Below are 15,156 nucleotides of genomic sequence, written 5' to 3'. Positions count from 1 at the left end.
TACCATAGGTTTAGGTACATGAATAACGCTTGGAACTTCATGCAGGTGACATTCATGAAATAGTTCTCTCATCATTCAGCAATAACTTAATCATTTATTTCTTCATTTCATTCAATCAAATTTCTACCATAGTAATTGTCAGGACACTTATGTTGCAACATCTACCTTCATTCCTGGTTCTCAAAATCATCATTTCTCCGAAGAATGGAGCATTCAATATCAGATGGATCATTTCTTGAGAGAAAAAAAAATACTTATTGTTATATTTCTAAGTATGTATGCATAGGACTTTGAAATTAGCTCATTGGGAGTGTAAGTAAAGCAAATGTTTCTCACCCATCATACAGGAAGAGCAATAACTCATTCTAACCCTATGCTAGTACAATTTTGCTTGGATTTTTTTAGTAATAGTCTAGTTGTTCCATTCTGGTACAAATTATACATCCCAGATACATTCTGAGCATGTCTTGATAACCTCAGATTCCATTGTGTGTTTAATAATTGACTACTCAATAGAGCATTGACATGTTTTTGTCTGGAAGTAATTCACCTTTGTCTGTGTATCAGCAGGGATGTACACTGAATTACAGATATGGTCCTGAGATGTTGTAAAGGCCATATGCTTTATTCAGCTCAGGTTTTTAAAACTGCATATTCATGACGAGCACCACTTGGAAATTAATATCCTAACTTGTGTAAGCTAGTATATATACACAAAATGATTTATTAAAGAAGTGACTCATTGAAAAGCACCTTTCCTCCAACCTTTACCTGGAAAACAGCAGCTCCTGTAACAGGCCTGACCTTGAAAGCAGAATTACATTTAGCCATATTTGCTGATATGTACACTATGGTGTATCAACAAATAAAAACAGTGGTCATAGTACTTAAAAGATCAAGTTCAAAAAAAAGCAAAGAATTGCTCTTACTCATTTCCCTCATATGAGAGAAAGCAGTAAGGAAGTCCCCACATCCTACTTCTGTTCCATACAGACTTGTCATCCCATCCCTGCAAACAAAAAAAAATTCTAATGAAGAGCTTGCACACAAATACAGGATGTTCTGACTCAAAAAGCAAGCACCCTCCAACCCCTCTACTCTCACTGACCAATGTCAACCAGGGCCCACCAGCCTTGCTAGTTATCAGCACAAAGTTAGTGATGATGGTCACACAACCGCCATTGAATTCAGTCACAGTGCTAGTGAGAAAGAAAAAAACATGTCTGAAGAAAACAACCTCTAAACTTCTCAACAATTAACATTTCATCTCAGGGAGAAAAAGCAGTAATTTTTTTCTACATTATTTAAGAGACCTTTTCAGCTAACCAAGCTGCCCTTTCCTCATTGAAGCTTCTACAGGTAAGTTGGTCTGTGGTACATCAGTCAAGCCAAGACCTTTAAGAGCAATAAATTCACATTAGAAATACTCGTGTCACTTTACCATGAGAAGTACACTAATGGTCATTTGGAGCCTTTGAATTTCCTCCAACTATTGCCCAACTATCTAATGCTTCGAAAGTGAACTCCAAGATTTACTGGGGGACAGTTTTTATACCATTCCTTGACAAATCTGAAAGCACTTCCTGTTGTACAGCAATTCTATGCTGGTCTGCAAAACCAATAGTGATATATTAACCAGTTATCCAGTTCTTAAATGTACTCTCTTCCTCGTCCCCCAACACAGTGATAATTACAGAATATGCTATTATGTTATCATTGTTAGAAACTATTCTCTGACAATTGCAAGCATCTCTTCACAAGCTTACTGTAATTCTCTGTCTTTCCAGCCATCCATCCCAATCCTAAGATTTTAGCCTCACAAGATGTTTAAAACTGTAGCAGACTTTCTTCCCTTACTTTGCAGTTATTTACCTTTCCTCAGAGGGTTTATAGAACAGACTACAAAGATGAAAGATTTTCTGAAAGATGAAAGGAAAGTTGTGAACATTTTTATCCATCAATCTGTATGTGTATCTCAAGAGGCATTGTACTAAAGCGGATCAAAGTTTTGCCAAGGTCATTGCAGAAATCACTACCAAAGCTGCTCTCCTCCAAAGCCCTCATGCAAGCATCAGATCACTATTACAAAGGACTGATTCAAAGAAGAACACTACCATGACAGTAACTCATACTCAGAAGTTCCAAGTGTATACACTCCTCCACACAACTGGGGCTACCTATATGTCCCACATATTCAGTGGGATATATACCTTCACATCTGCCATTTAGACACCAAAGCTGCTGTGTTCTGATAATTAAGCGGCATTTCACCCATGCATAGCTGCTGAGGGGCAAAGAAATTCCCTTGCATAAATGGAAAGGATTTTAAGTCTCGTCAGCTGCCAAAATGTTGGGCCAGATACAGTAGTAGGACTGCTCTATTATCATTTATGTCTGAACACCACATAGAGAAAAGACTCAAGATTTCTACATTCACTAACTTCTTATATCATGAAGATGCCTAAATTTTATTTTCCTAATAACTACTGGTTTGATTGCATAGCAATCCAAGTGTTAAACTGCTTCATGCGTCATCGGATGTTTGTGATTTGGTGTCCATGATCATCCATTATGTTATTCATGAAGCCCTCAACAGGAAAAGAGGATTTGGCAGCAGTAAGTCAGAAGGCACAACTGGTATCTCTGTTCAAGTGTTTGTAATCTCTTCAGTCACTTTTCTAGATGTTTTATGTGACCCTGTTGTACTTAAGAATATTTGAATTTTCTCACATTTGAGAATACGTTTAAGTATTATCAATTCCAAGTGGTTTATTTTACTTCAGTTTACATAACAGTATATTTCATGTTCTTTATCTACTTACATGATGCTACAGCTCTAAAGTGTTGTGCCCTTCACACATACACACACACTGTTGTCTGGACTACAATTATATACACATAGGCAACAGAGACACAGAACATTAAGAATTAATTATGCAGTGCGACTTGATATTTCTTTTCCTTCAGGACAACTGCTAGGCACTTACAAAATAGAAAGCTGTTTTTCTTCTGTTTGCAAATACCTCGGTTGCTACCGCATTTAGCAAAACACATCTAGGGAAAATGCTTTTCATTTGAAGACTTCAGGAGACAATGTAGGCTCTACAGTAGTTAGAAAATACTGACACCTCATTTTACCAAGGATGCTGGTTTCTAAGTGGATACTTCACCTTTTAAAGGGCTCGTTACATTGTTGGCTATACACTCTACCATTACCCAGATTTTGTCTGTCATCAACAACAAGGAAAGCAATAAGGCTTTTCTAAAGCTCTAGAGGCATTTCACTGTTGATAGCTTCTAAGTAGAAGAAAATAAAAGAGCAGTTCCTCATTCCTGAGTTATCTTCTACTTTTCTTAGTTCTCTCTGTTGGTTCTCTGTCAAATGTCTCACCCAGGACTAAAATGAAAATCCATTCATAAAACATGGGGGAAAAGATTGTCTAATTTTCTTTAAATATGTCTGCATCAATGGCAAAGATGTTCTGATCATAGTTTTGTCTCTTCCTAAAATGCATATATTGTCCTTTCGAAGTTAGCAGATCATAGACGGTTATTCACAATTATAACTAACAGTGATAGTAACACAAAATTTTATAATTCTCCTGAAGAAAGAAGTCTTTACATAGCAGCAACAATAAGAGAAAGGACTCCAGGTCTGCTTTTTGCATAGCTTCCTATAAAATATTATTTGCTCTAAGGGTTTATTTCATCAGTGATCTCTGCAGGAAGAAGAGAATTACTGATAAAGTCAGGCACTGCAGACAGATTCTGAATTGCTTGTGTATGGACAAGCCAATTAGTGACTAGCAATAAGTCATCAGGTGCAATTGAAAGGAATATGCAATCTGGCTTTCCCTTTCTCAAGAGGCACTTATCTTCATCTACTGCAGCTATAACTTGAAACTCCTCTGCAGTTGCCATCTGGCATGTAAGTGTGGATCTGGGCTTAAATGAGAAACAATAAAGATAGATGAGAGCCTCGATGCTTTGAGCTGCACAGTACTGCTTTTTAGAAGATTCTTTATATTAAATTACATTAAAATCAAGATTTTGAGCATTATATTTATACCTCATCATATCATTTTCAAGTTTATATAAAACAGTTTAAATAATCTTCCAGCCAAACCATTGAAATTTAGACTACCAAGGGCTGAGAGCTAATCCTTAGCTGACAAAATGATAACAGAAATCAATAAAGAAAACTACATCAAAATTGGGTAAATATAACACTTACATTTAATGTAAATTAATACATTTAATATTTCCTTTGAGGTACAATGTTAGGTGTTTTTAAAAGTGTACAAATACAGACACAAATTTAATTACATTTTTTAATTGAAACCATGCTGTGCATCAGTGACTACTGGGACTATGAGGATAGCAACATAGGAAAGGCACCTGACTGACATTAAAGCATTGAAGCTAAGCAACACCTGCATAACACTTTCTACTGCTACTGAAACTCAGTGGCTCCTAACAAGCCTAAGTACAATCACTGTGTGCACAGAAAGGATGTTGTTGCAAGAATAGTGATATTGGTGTGTTTACTCAAAACACAAAAAGCATGTGCTACTGACTAATTGAGCATGTTCTTCCTTGCTTGACCACAAGAAGTCTGGTGTGCTAACCAGAAGTTTGATAAATAGCAGACAAAGGCTTCTTCAATTTCTACAAATACCAGGAAGACAAGAAAACAAAAAGAAGCCAAAGAGAAGCTTCTTAAAGAAAAAAATTCTGTACCTATAGTTTGTTACCAGAAAGTGACAGCAAAGTTTATCAACAAACATATGTGGCTATAGCAGCATGAACCAAGATCTACCCATAGCCTAGAGTGAGGAAACAATATGCCAATCACTCAGATGAGTAACAGCAAATACTTTCAAGGTTTTGAAAAAGTTCTTTGCACTGCAGTGAAAGACTACAAACTCTTTTCATTAAGATCGTAAAAAGGAATTTGTATGTGTAATGTGATAGAAAGAGCAGCAACAAAGTCCAAAGCTACAGCAAGTGAGTGCTTGCAACTGCTATGGGCACAGAAAAAAAAAAAAAAAAAAAAAAAAAAAGAGAAAAAAACAGAGAAGCTAGTTACTATCAGAAGGCCTCAGGTATGCAGGGATCTCCAGCAAGAGACTCTCACCTCTACTGCCAACCCTTAAATGAGGTCTGGGAAGGGCTGGATCCTGGCTCCATCCCTTATGGTCACTCAGGTACACTGCACGCACCTGAGCTCCCCTGGGTTGGCCCTGCCTTCCACCAGGTGCTCAATCACTGCTTCAGGCCATAACTTAACATTTCTCTACAGTATGATTTCCAATTCTATGAAAATGCAAGCTTTCCATTAATTTGTTTTGTTTTCTCTCTACCTTGTTTATGTAAATGATCAGCAAACACTATATAACCAAAACTTTATCTAAACAAATATGCCACTGTGATATACTTCCACTTTTACTAATGATCTATTTTAACTATAAATAATTTAGTTTAAAATATTCCATTCGTTTGAGGACTGTTTCTGTGCCTCAAACAGAATCTTGGTGCTCAAAGCATTGTTCTTTCTCTCAAGCACACCAATGTAAAGCTAGAATGGATCTGCTAAGGATAAGAAAGTAAAGATGCAAGTTACTATTCATATGGTAACTGTTGAATCATGGCCTGAACCACTAATTGAGCACCTGGGGAAAGGACTCCGTCAGCCCTGGGAGCACAGGTGAAGGCAATTCAGCTGTGTGACTGGAGGGGTGCAGCCTGGCTGCACCTCTCTTAGATCCATTTAAGGGCTGACTGCCAGTGGAGATGGTTTTCTTTCTGGAGATTTCTCCTTAATGAGGTTTTTCCTTTACAGGCTGAGAATCTTCTGATATGTGTAAGTAATCTTTTTCCTTTTCTTGATTATACCTTTCTGTTATGCTGGTTCTTCTGCCACTGTATCTCTGCTGTAGTGCCTTTTCCTTCATGTTGTTCTGTCTAATTGCAACTCTCTCACTGATGTGTGTGTAAATCAATGTTTATTTCTGTTTGCTGATGGTAAACAGGTGTGAAACTCAGTGTGTTCTCTTAAAATGTTGTTACTGTTGGAGCTTCTGCTCCAGTGGGAGACTGACCTTGTCTGACTGTGGCTTTCATATCTGCTTCCTATCTCCTTTTCTTCCTAGGCTACAGTCTCTCAGCACAATAACATCTGCTAGGCCAAAACAGCATGCAGGGGGGCACCCAGTCCTAATGCCAAACTGCTTCACAATGAGAAGTTCTTTGCTGGTTTGTCTATGTACAGTAGTGGGTGCATTACAGCACCTTCCCAGTACAGCAACTTTACGGGGCAAAAACATGTTAAAGCAAAAGTGTTTTTTGTTTCAGTCCATTCTGAGTTAACACCAGCATATCAGCTAAACAAGAATGTGTTCCTTTTGATAGTAGCATTACTTGCACTTTCAGCTTAGCAGATCTACTAGATACCAAATTTCCAGTGATTTAGAAACTTTATATAAAGAAAAATCAGTATTTAGCAAGTATGATGCTGTGGCTTCCAATACAACAATTAAAAATATCTGCATGTTACAGAGGAAAAATACAATAGCATGCTAACATACATCAACAGATACTTCATATCCTGTGAGAATATAAAGGAGGGTCCCCAATGCCTTTTTAAAATCCACTGGAAAGAAACACTAAGTTTCTTGCATTGAAAAGCTGGTGCTAATTCTCTGTATAGATGTTGATATTTCCACATAATATTCTCCCCTTTTTTCGGAGTGACTACGCTGCCGAACAGAAACGCATTGCTGAGATTCTATCAGCCAATAATACCATTCTTTTGGGAAGATAATTTGTAATGATATCTGAAGCATCATGCAAACACAATGAGCTATTTTAATTTTGCTGAAGTTCAAGCTACAAGGAAGAAAAATGACCAAAACAAAAGATGAAACAAATGGCAAACCTGAAGTCCTACCAAGAAACAACTGATGTATAATAACAGAATTTTACTAATGTAGGAGGATTAGAGAGATAAGAAGGAAAAAGGCACAAACAATTGCAAACAATTAAAAATACACAACATTCTCTAATAGAAGAAAGAAATGAGCCAAGCACAAGTGTTCCATCTAGTTCACCTGAGACCAAAAAAATGCTTTTATCACTGTGAAGCCTAAAACTTGAGAGAAATTTGTATTTCTCTGCCTTTCAGTGTTTTTATCTTTCAGATAAGGCTTTTGTGCAGCTAAGTCAAGTTTTATGATTGTTGTTTGAGTCCTTTTAAGTTGTTTTTTTTCTTGGCTTTCAAATAAAGCATGGTGTGCTGCCCTGTTCTTTACCTCTGCTCATTTATCTTCTGCAGCTCCAGAGAACTACAGTACACTGGAGTCTGCTTTGTTTTGTTTCTGTACAGCAATTTAGCTTTCTGATTTCCACTGTCTGCCTCAGAAATAATGGATTTGCTAATGTTTGCCTTTAATTCTAATAGCAATCAAGTAACAGAATGATTTCCATTTACAGGAAGTAAACATCATCTTGTCCACCCTATTTGTAATATTTGATGTAACGTTCAAACTAGCTGTAACTGCAGCATTTAAGTAGTATAAAAATAAAAGTTTGAGTATTTACTTCATGGATTAAGCTGAGTGAATGATTGCCTTGTTGTCCAAGCCAAGACTTGAAGCTAATGCTTTCCAATACCATTATGGAGGGTAAAGGTTAATGAACATTTCTCTCATGTTTCTCTTCTCCATCTCTTCCCAACAGATTTTTTTCTGTCCTGAAATACACATCAGTAAGGGCTAGATGCCAAGAACCAGCAGATCATGCTGACTTGCTGTGCTGCTCTTTTGGCAGGTTTTACAATTACAAGGCCTAATTCTACAGCCTTGATGCATGCACAACTTATGTAAGGCCCTGGGAGCTTTCTGTCTCAAGAGCTGCAGCTAATGCCAAATTCTGGTAGAGAAGCTGATTCATAGCATCTGGAGCAACTTTGGCTTGGGATTTCATAATCACAGTTTTACACCTAGATGTGAGTGTTCCAGCTTCGTAGTAATGGGATAATAACAGAATGATAGGGGTTCTTCAAACTCCCACAGGAAGCAGACCAGAATTGAAACCTGTGGAAACACACCAGTGTAATAAAGAGTGGGATCTATTATCTTTGAGTAACTGTCAGAACACAACATGATTTTGTAGTGGTAACTTTGTCGTAATTTAACTCCTGGAAAATAGGTTTTAATTAGTTCATATTTCATAACTGACTTGAAACTTTCTGTGGTTGTTTGTTGTTCCCTTACAGGGCAGCATCCAAATGCTTCTGCTCCTGCACATCTTCCTCCCTGACACTCTTCTCTTTCCCATATAACCTCTTTCGCATCCAGGCACTTCAGGAACTATTTGCAATTCCTTTTATGTCAGGAGGATGCAGTAGAGAACATGATTAGGATCAGGCCTACTGGTCTCTATGCTTACCATCAGCAAATGATTCCAGATACAACTCAGTTCAGAAAGCATTCTATTTATTAAACAGTCTCTAAAATTAGAAATGGGTAACTTATGTTCAAAGACAACAATGAAGAAATGTTTATTTTAACAACTATGACAGCCTGCATCAAAAATGGTGAAGCTTCTCAGCAAGCACAGTTAGCACTGCCATCAGTGTTGCTGCACTAACTGTGTTAACTTGGGTGCTTGCCCTCAGTTTTCAAGCTTGATGTACAAGACTTAATCTTCAGATTGATTTTTCTTTTTTTGTAATTGAAGCACAATGTTTCCTCTTATAGGAAATCTTATTTATTCCCTAAATATATAACAGTAATTTAAAGTATACAAAGAGTAGGTTTTAATTCTAGCTATTCTTGTTTAGAATAAGCTTTATATGTTCAGTAAGCCTGCTCAGCAGAAATAAATGATCAATTTTGCTCTGGGATGTCAGCTTTATGAAGTTTTTTTAACTGGCTTTTTCTCCCTCAAAGGAAGTTGGGAGAATTAATGTTTCTATAATGTTGTAGATTTAGCATTAGGAAGAAAGGCCTGGAAACGTTAGAATTTATATATGCTTTAAAGCAACAGACAAAACACTTTCTATACTTAGCTACATTTTTTTAAGCTTGTGCTTTGCCTGGGGAATCTAATTTATGACTTTAGACTTCCAAAAGTGGTGCAAAAGAGTGTGTACTCTGCTTCCAGTCACAAGCAAAAGTTCCAAATGCTGAAACCATCCCTGAGGCAGCATTAGGCAAGGTCAGATAAAGACCTGAAGGACAGTTTCTGTCCTCAGTGCAGCAGTGAAGTGTTACTTTTTGCATGTGCATTTCAGAGAGCAAATCTAAAATTCATTCCACAATCCAATACTTTTTATTTTTTTACCATATAACAAGTAAGAGGAGTATTTGTGCTCCCTATTAACATTGTGGTAATTAGAAGTTTTGTGGTAGATTACACAACTAGTGACATTCTGGCATCTTGAGATGCTTGATTTCTCATTGCTGATAAGCAGAAAGAATAATATGACTTTAAACTCTTTGGACTTCCCACTTCACAAGGATCTCAAAACACTTGATAGCTGGTGGAGAAGGATGTGACGCTACAAAGCAAGGCACAAAAACAAGAAAGTCAAAGTCTGCACACCACCCACTCACCAAAAAATAAGGATAAGCTGTGCTCATCTTCCCCCACCAGAACAGGTAAGTGCTTGGTAAGCAGTGCCTCTTCACCTCTAGGTAAACAATATCCAGGACAGCATTTATTCTGCCAGCACTTATGTCATATACCAGCACTGTTGTGGCCAGCTGAACTGGCCGGTCAAAGCCTGGTCTTGTTAATAATTGGAGATTTCAATATTTTCATCCCCAATACACATAAAGGACCCTAGCACCACTGCAGATCTCTGTGTTCCTAGAATCGCAGAATGACTTGTGTTGGAAGGGACCTTCAAGACCACCTCATTTCAACTGCTCGCTGTGGGCAGGGTTTCCGCCCACCAGATCGGACCTGAGGCCCCATCCGATCTGACCTTGAGCACATCTGCAGATGTGGCATCCACAAGCTCTCTGGGCAGCCTGTGCCAGTGCCTCGCCATCTCTTCCTAACATCTAACCTAAATACATCTAACCTAAATCTTCCCTATTTTAATGTAAAACCATCCCTCCTTGCTCTATCGCTAACAGATGGTGTAAAAAGTCAATCTCCCTCCTGTTTACAAGCTCTCTTTAAGTCCTGGAGCCTCAGCGAAGCCACCGGAGCGCACCGACGTTTCGACTGTAACCCGACCCCGTCACCCCGCTGGTGCCAGCCGCTCCTCCTTACAAGCAGGAACAGCAGCGGGCTGCCAACCGCAGGACGCGGCGCCGCAGGGATCGCGGGAGTTGCAGCAACAGCGGCCGGCCGCGCGCGGTAAGGGCCGAGCCGTGGGCATGGTGCGAACGGGGGGCAGCGGCAACGCTGGGCGACTCCTGCGGGGCCAAGTGGGGGCCGGCAGCCCGGGGTGCGCCGGGCAGTGAGGGATTGGGAAACGGCCGCTCCTCCGTGCTGGAACCGGAGCGGCTCCGCCAGGACGATGGGAGGCGTTTGTTACACGCCCGAGCGTGTAGCTGAACTACTCGGGCACTGAAAGTACGGCGCTGTTCCCGGAAAATACAGGTGCAATACACGTCCATATATTTTATATATGGATATTTAGAACTGTAATTGAAACTGATAAATGAACTTTGGCTTTTTTTCCCAAACACTTCATAGAGTGTCGGTGAGTTCAAGCAGACAAGGATGTCTGTGGTTACGCAGACGTATTTCGATCCCCAGCTTTCACTGTGTAACCGTTCTCCTGTCTCCCCTCCTTCAGTCTCCGAGGCCGTCTCCCATCTCACACAGCAGCTGGTGTTTGGATTTATAAATGATCTCTGGCGTTGCATTATTCAAAGACTTTAGCAGGCATCGGGCCATGGCGTGGCTGTGTTTGTTTTCCTTAAGCTCTGTGCAATACAGTGTGCAATCAGTTCATTCCTGATCATTAGTAGCTGCGGTTTAGGACTGGTCAGATTGCACAGTTCTAGCAGTAAACTAACTTCATGCCTTTAACCTTAGAAAAATTGTAGAATTTAGCTTAGGTTCAGTTAGCTAATTGGCACTCGTGGTCTAGAAGAATTTGTGAAAGACTTTAGGGAAGCCCAGAGGTGTCCAAGGGGCACTGAGGGCACAAGGTGACAGTCCTGTCAAAGGCGAACTGGAACTATTTGAGGTTCTGCCTTTTAAAGTACTTTAATGAGATAAATCACATCATTGCAGTGATGATTTAAGGTCTTATTTTATAAGATGCTTGAGCACCAACTGCAGCATTTGGCAGGGCAGATTGGAGCAGCTGGGGGAAGCTGCCCGCCCCACGACTGCAGGGTGCTGCTGCCCTGAGGCTGCCAGATCTCCAGAGCAACTTCACAGCCTGATTTTTTCCTGTATTGGTTTACTGTAATGCATCACTGAAGAAGCTGTAGAAGCCTCGCTATCCACCAAGCATTCTGCATTATTCTTATTACTAAGATAGAAACTAAGAAACTAGCCATTAGCCATATATACATCTATAAGCCATTAGGCTTATAGAGTATTATGCACATCTCAAAAGCCTTAAGAAATGCCATAATGTGTCATACTAGTGGTCTGTCCAGCCCAGTGGGGTGTCAGGTCCAGAATGCCACTTTTTTTCTTTGGTTAGATACCAAATGAATGATGAAATATTCTCAGGAGCAAGCAAAGCATTTTGAGTGATAGCAAGTTACGTGCTTTTGTCTATTCAGTTTGAACCCTTTGACTGTAAAAGGTGAAGCAAGTAGAAATTCTAAATTGATTAACTAATAGAAATATAAAGACAACAAGCAATGTGAAATCCTGTGCCTAGGAACCATTTACTTAAACAGCTTTGTTGCCATGCCAAGTCCTCAGTGTTACTAGGCAAATTCGTATGTTAGAGTAAGAAATGTATGTAATGCATAAGAATTTGATAGCTTTTTGGTCACTGCAATTTGCTGGGGAAGTTACTGCTTGCACAAAGCAGAAAAAAAAAAATAGTGAGTATCCCAAAATTAAGCCTATCCTCTGTTTAAGCACAAGAACACCATACACCACTAAAGGCAATATTTGGTATGCTTTGGGTCCTTTTCACAGATATGTGAAGGGGAAAGAAAAGATGATTTTTGTCAAGTTGCATATGCTGTTGCTCTGGTGAATCCTGCAGTAAGCTTGGAGTTGGTTAGTTTTGGGGGTTTCTTTGAAGCTGATTTAGAAATGGTGATGAGACTTGCATTTTTTAACTACAACTCTAATATGGAGATTGAAAGGGAAAACTTCATCTTTTGGATAATGCTGAATATGATCAAAAATCATGTATCCCATCACGTACTTTGTTAATGGTTCTTCAGTGAAAGTCAAAGAAATGTAGTATACCTGAGACACTGCAATTTAACAATTGTGATCTATCATGTGGCCCTGAAAAAGCCATTTTAGAGGATTAGAGTGTCATATTAAACTGTGAATAATATTTATAGCCACCTTGTAAAATTCTTCTTGGCTGGGGTGAGTACTTCTTGATAAGCAAATAAAATACCATCTTATATTATACATTTTTCATTTTTTCTCTTACCCAGGTATTTATGTTATCTTCATTATTAAAGTGGAAAGGGTGAATATGTAGGTATGTATGTGACTGCTATGGAGGACTTCTCTCAGTAAAAGTACATCTTGGGAACATAGAGACTGGACTAACTTCTGTTATAGCAATGGCTCCCACTAGTAACAGCATGAGAAAAATATCAGGTACCTGAGATCATATTTTAAAGGGTTATTTGTGTAATATGGTCTGCTATGGTATTTTACCTGGTAAAATGTACTTTTTTCTCACTTTGAGAATGTCTTACAACCATAACATCCTTAGCGTCACCTAGTGTAACTCAGCTGGGCTCAGTGCAGCTACATAAATTTATACAAGATAATGATGTGACCCCATGAAAGAAAGGATATGAGCAGCTTTGAACTTGTTCAAATCTAAATTTTATATAAATTAGTCTAGATTTGCCCTCACAGGAGGAAATAACACTTTCATCCTGTGCAGAAATTCAGTTTCTTTCTGCTCTTTACAGAAATCTTACCTCAAGGGTGAGCCCCCCTCACAGTGTGCACGTATCAGTGTCTTTTCCTCCAGTTTACTAATTTAACAGCTCATGAATCAGACTGCACTGCTCAGCACTCCATTGTGCTTCTGATAATTAATCAGATATGGCTCTAATTAATGACTTTCAGCAGAATTTAACTGTGGTCATCTGTAACGTCATCTATTATTGATGTATTTAGGAATATAAGCATTAGAATAGGAACTTGCAGAATTTTTTAAATGAGAATTATAACAGTTTTTTCCATCATATAATCTATTGCATTGCTTAAGTGAGGCTTCCTCATTTGAAGCTATCTACCCTTTTATGCATAGCTGCATGGTGTGCCATATTGTTGAAAGTTTTCTACATTGCAGGCAGTACCATAGCAACTATCATGTAGAAAGAAGGCATCGGTTTTGCCAAGGCTACTGGGACATGTTCTCAGGGCGGAGCGTGTGCAGCCCTGAATGAGCAGAGCTCACCAGGAGCCAGACAGCTGCTGCAGGAAATGTGAACCTGTTAATTGTCGTCTTTGAGTCATCTGTTTTGTCATTAAAAGCAAAATCTTCCCGCTGTCTGGTCAAAGCTGTGCTGTTTTTTGTTTCCATTATTTCTGGATTTTGAGAACAGCAAAGATGACAAAAGCTGTGTAGTGTTTCACTAAGCAGAAATACAACAAAAGGCAGTGTCTGTCATGTCAGGAGGGAAGCTGAACTGGCAGGAGATGTATTTATAAAATGTACTCATTTTATGCAAAAATCAAATGTAGTTGTTTCTTAAAACCAGAATTGGTTTTAAAAAAATTACAGACTAAAAAAATAAAATTAGCATACTACTTCTGCTTGATAAATGTGATGTTAAATACCTGTTCCCAAGCATTCTATTAAATGTTTCAAAATTCTTGAAAGTAGAAGATGAGATCTTGCTGCAGAACTAGCATAGACAATTATAAAAATGTTTGTCAGTAAAAATTAGAAAATATATATGCTTGTGCAGATCAGTCTTGTACCTGTTGCTTTAACAGACATTTTTCACTAATGCTTTATAAATACTTACAGAATTCTGAAATACAGATAGTGGATGGGTTGGTTTTGTGTGTGGTTTTTTGTTTTTTTTTAAGGGAATTTTAGGTGCTTTGACTTTAGTTTAATGTTTTGAGATACACACACAGACATGGTGCTAATGCAGCAAGTACTTGAGTAGCAAAGCAGACTGCTAAAACCTTGCTGGTTTTTAAGCAAAGTGGCAGCAAGTCATTGATCACATGAAGACAGTTAAAAAGCACAGGAGTTATTATGGTGGAAGATTACAAATGTGAGTTATCTCTGTGACTGTCTGCCCCTTTTCTCAAAAAAAAAAGGCGACTTGAAACTGGTTTGCCCAGTAGTGAGTACCCAATCAATATAGAAAGTTACCACACACTTTGCTATTTCTGCCTTTGGAATATGGGACTTTGGAAGTTACAGCAAACGAAGATTGTGGGAGGCTTAACTTTTAAAATCCAAGCATTTAAAAATAAATAAATAAAATTGATTAATATTAGCAAGGGGGAGATAATATTTTTTTTATAACAAACTTGATGTAGTAACGATGCTGCTTTGTAAACTCAATAATAGAATGCTGGAAAGCAAATGATGTGAAACAAAGTACTTATTCTTGGAAGATTTGTTAGAATTCCTCCTCTGAAGCCTGTGCTTAATCAATGTCTAAATGTACTAGGAAAGTGCACAGCTGTTCTGGATCAGACAGGAAAGCCAAGGCCTAAAATTGCATAAGCACAACCATTTCTCGCTCCTTGTAACGCATATGGTACATTTATTTAAAGTGGGGGCAATACCAGTACTAGAATTTGTTCAGAATAAATACCACCTGATCTTTTTTGAGTTTGTGTAGTTAAGGTTTGTAATGGTTGGTTGGTGGTCTTTTTTTTTTTCCTATATTCACTTTCGTTTCTGGGTATGTAGAGCATTTTGATGCAAGAATGATTGTAAGTACAAAAGTGATTCCTTTATTCAATTAGTCATCCTCAGAGGATTCCTGAGAT

The 15,156-nt window shown here is 38.5% G+C and overlaps 2 protein-coding genes across 2 annotated transcripts in view; one reads left to right on the top strand and one right to left on the bottom strand.

Moving 5' to 3' along the window:
* Window positions 1-15,156, bottom strand: part of CLSTN2 (calsyntenin 2) — a 486,477-nt gene that overhangs the window by 392,798 nt on the left and 78,523 nt on the right. The gene's annotated exons all lie outside the window — the stretch shown is intronic.
* The window catches only part of NMNAT3 (nicotinamide nucleotide adenylyltransferase 3), a gene marked incomplete at its 5' end in the record, with an annotated part of 28,239 nt that continues 22,643 nt past the window's right edge, over window positions 9,561-15,156 (top strand). The window contains 2 exons of the mRNA XM_090147177.1: window positions 9,561-9,662; window positions 10,182-10,371. Coding sequence (XP_090003303.1) covers window positions 9,561-9,662; window positions 10,182-10,371 — 292 coding nt within the window. The remainder of the gene's footprint in view (window positions 9,663-10,181; window positions 10,372-15,156) is intronic.

This window comes from Phasianus colchicus, chromosome 10 (genome assembly GCF_987193195.1).
Source record: "Phasianus colchicus chromosome 10, bPhaCol1.hap1.1, whole genome shotgun sequence".
Classification (NCBI taxonomy): Eukaryota; Metazoa; Chordata; class Aves; order Galliformes; family Phasianidae; genus Phasianus; species Phasianus colchicus.
The sequence above is the reverse complement of the archived record's forward strand: the minus strand, read 5'-3'. Positions and strand labels throughout refer to the sequence as shown.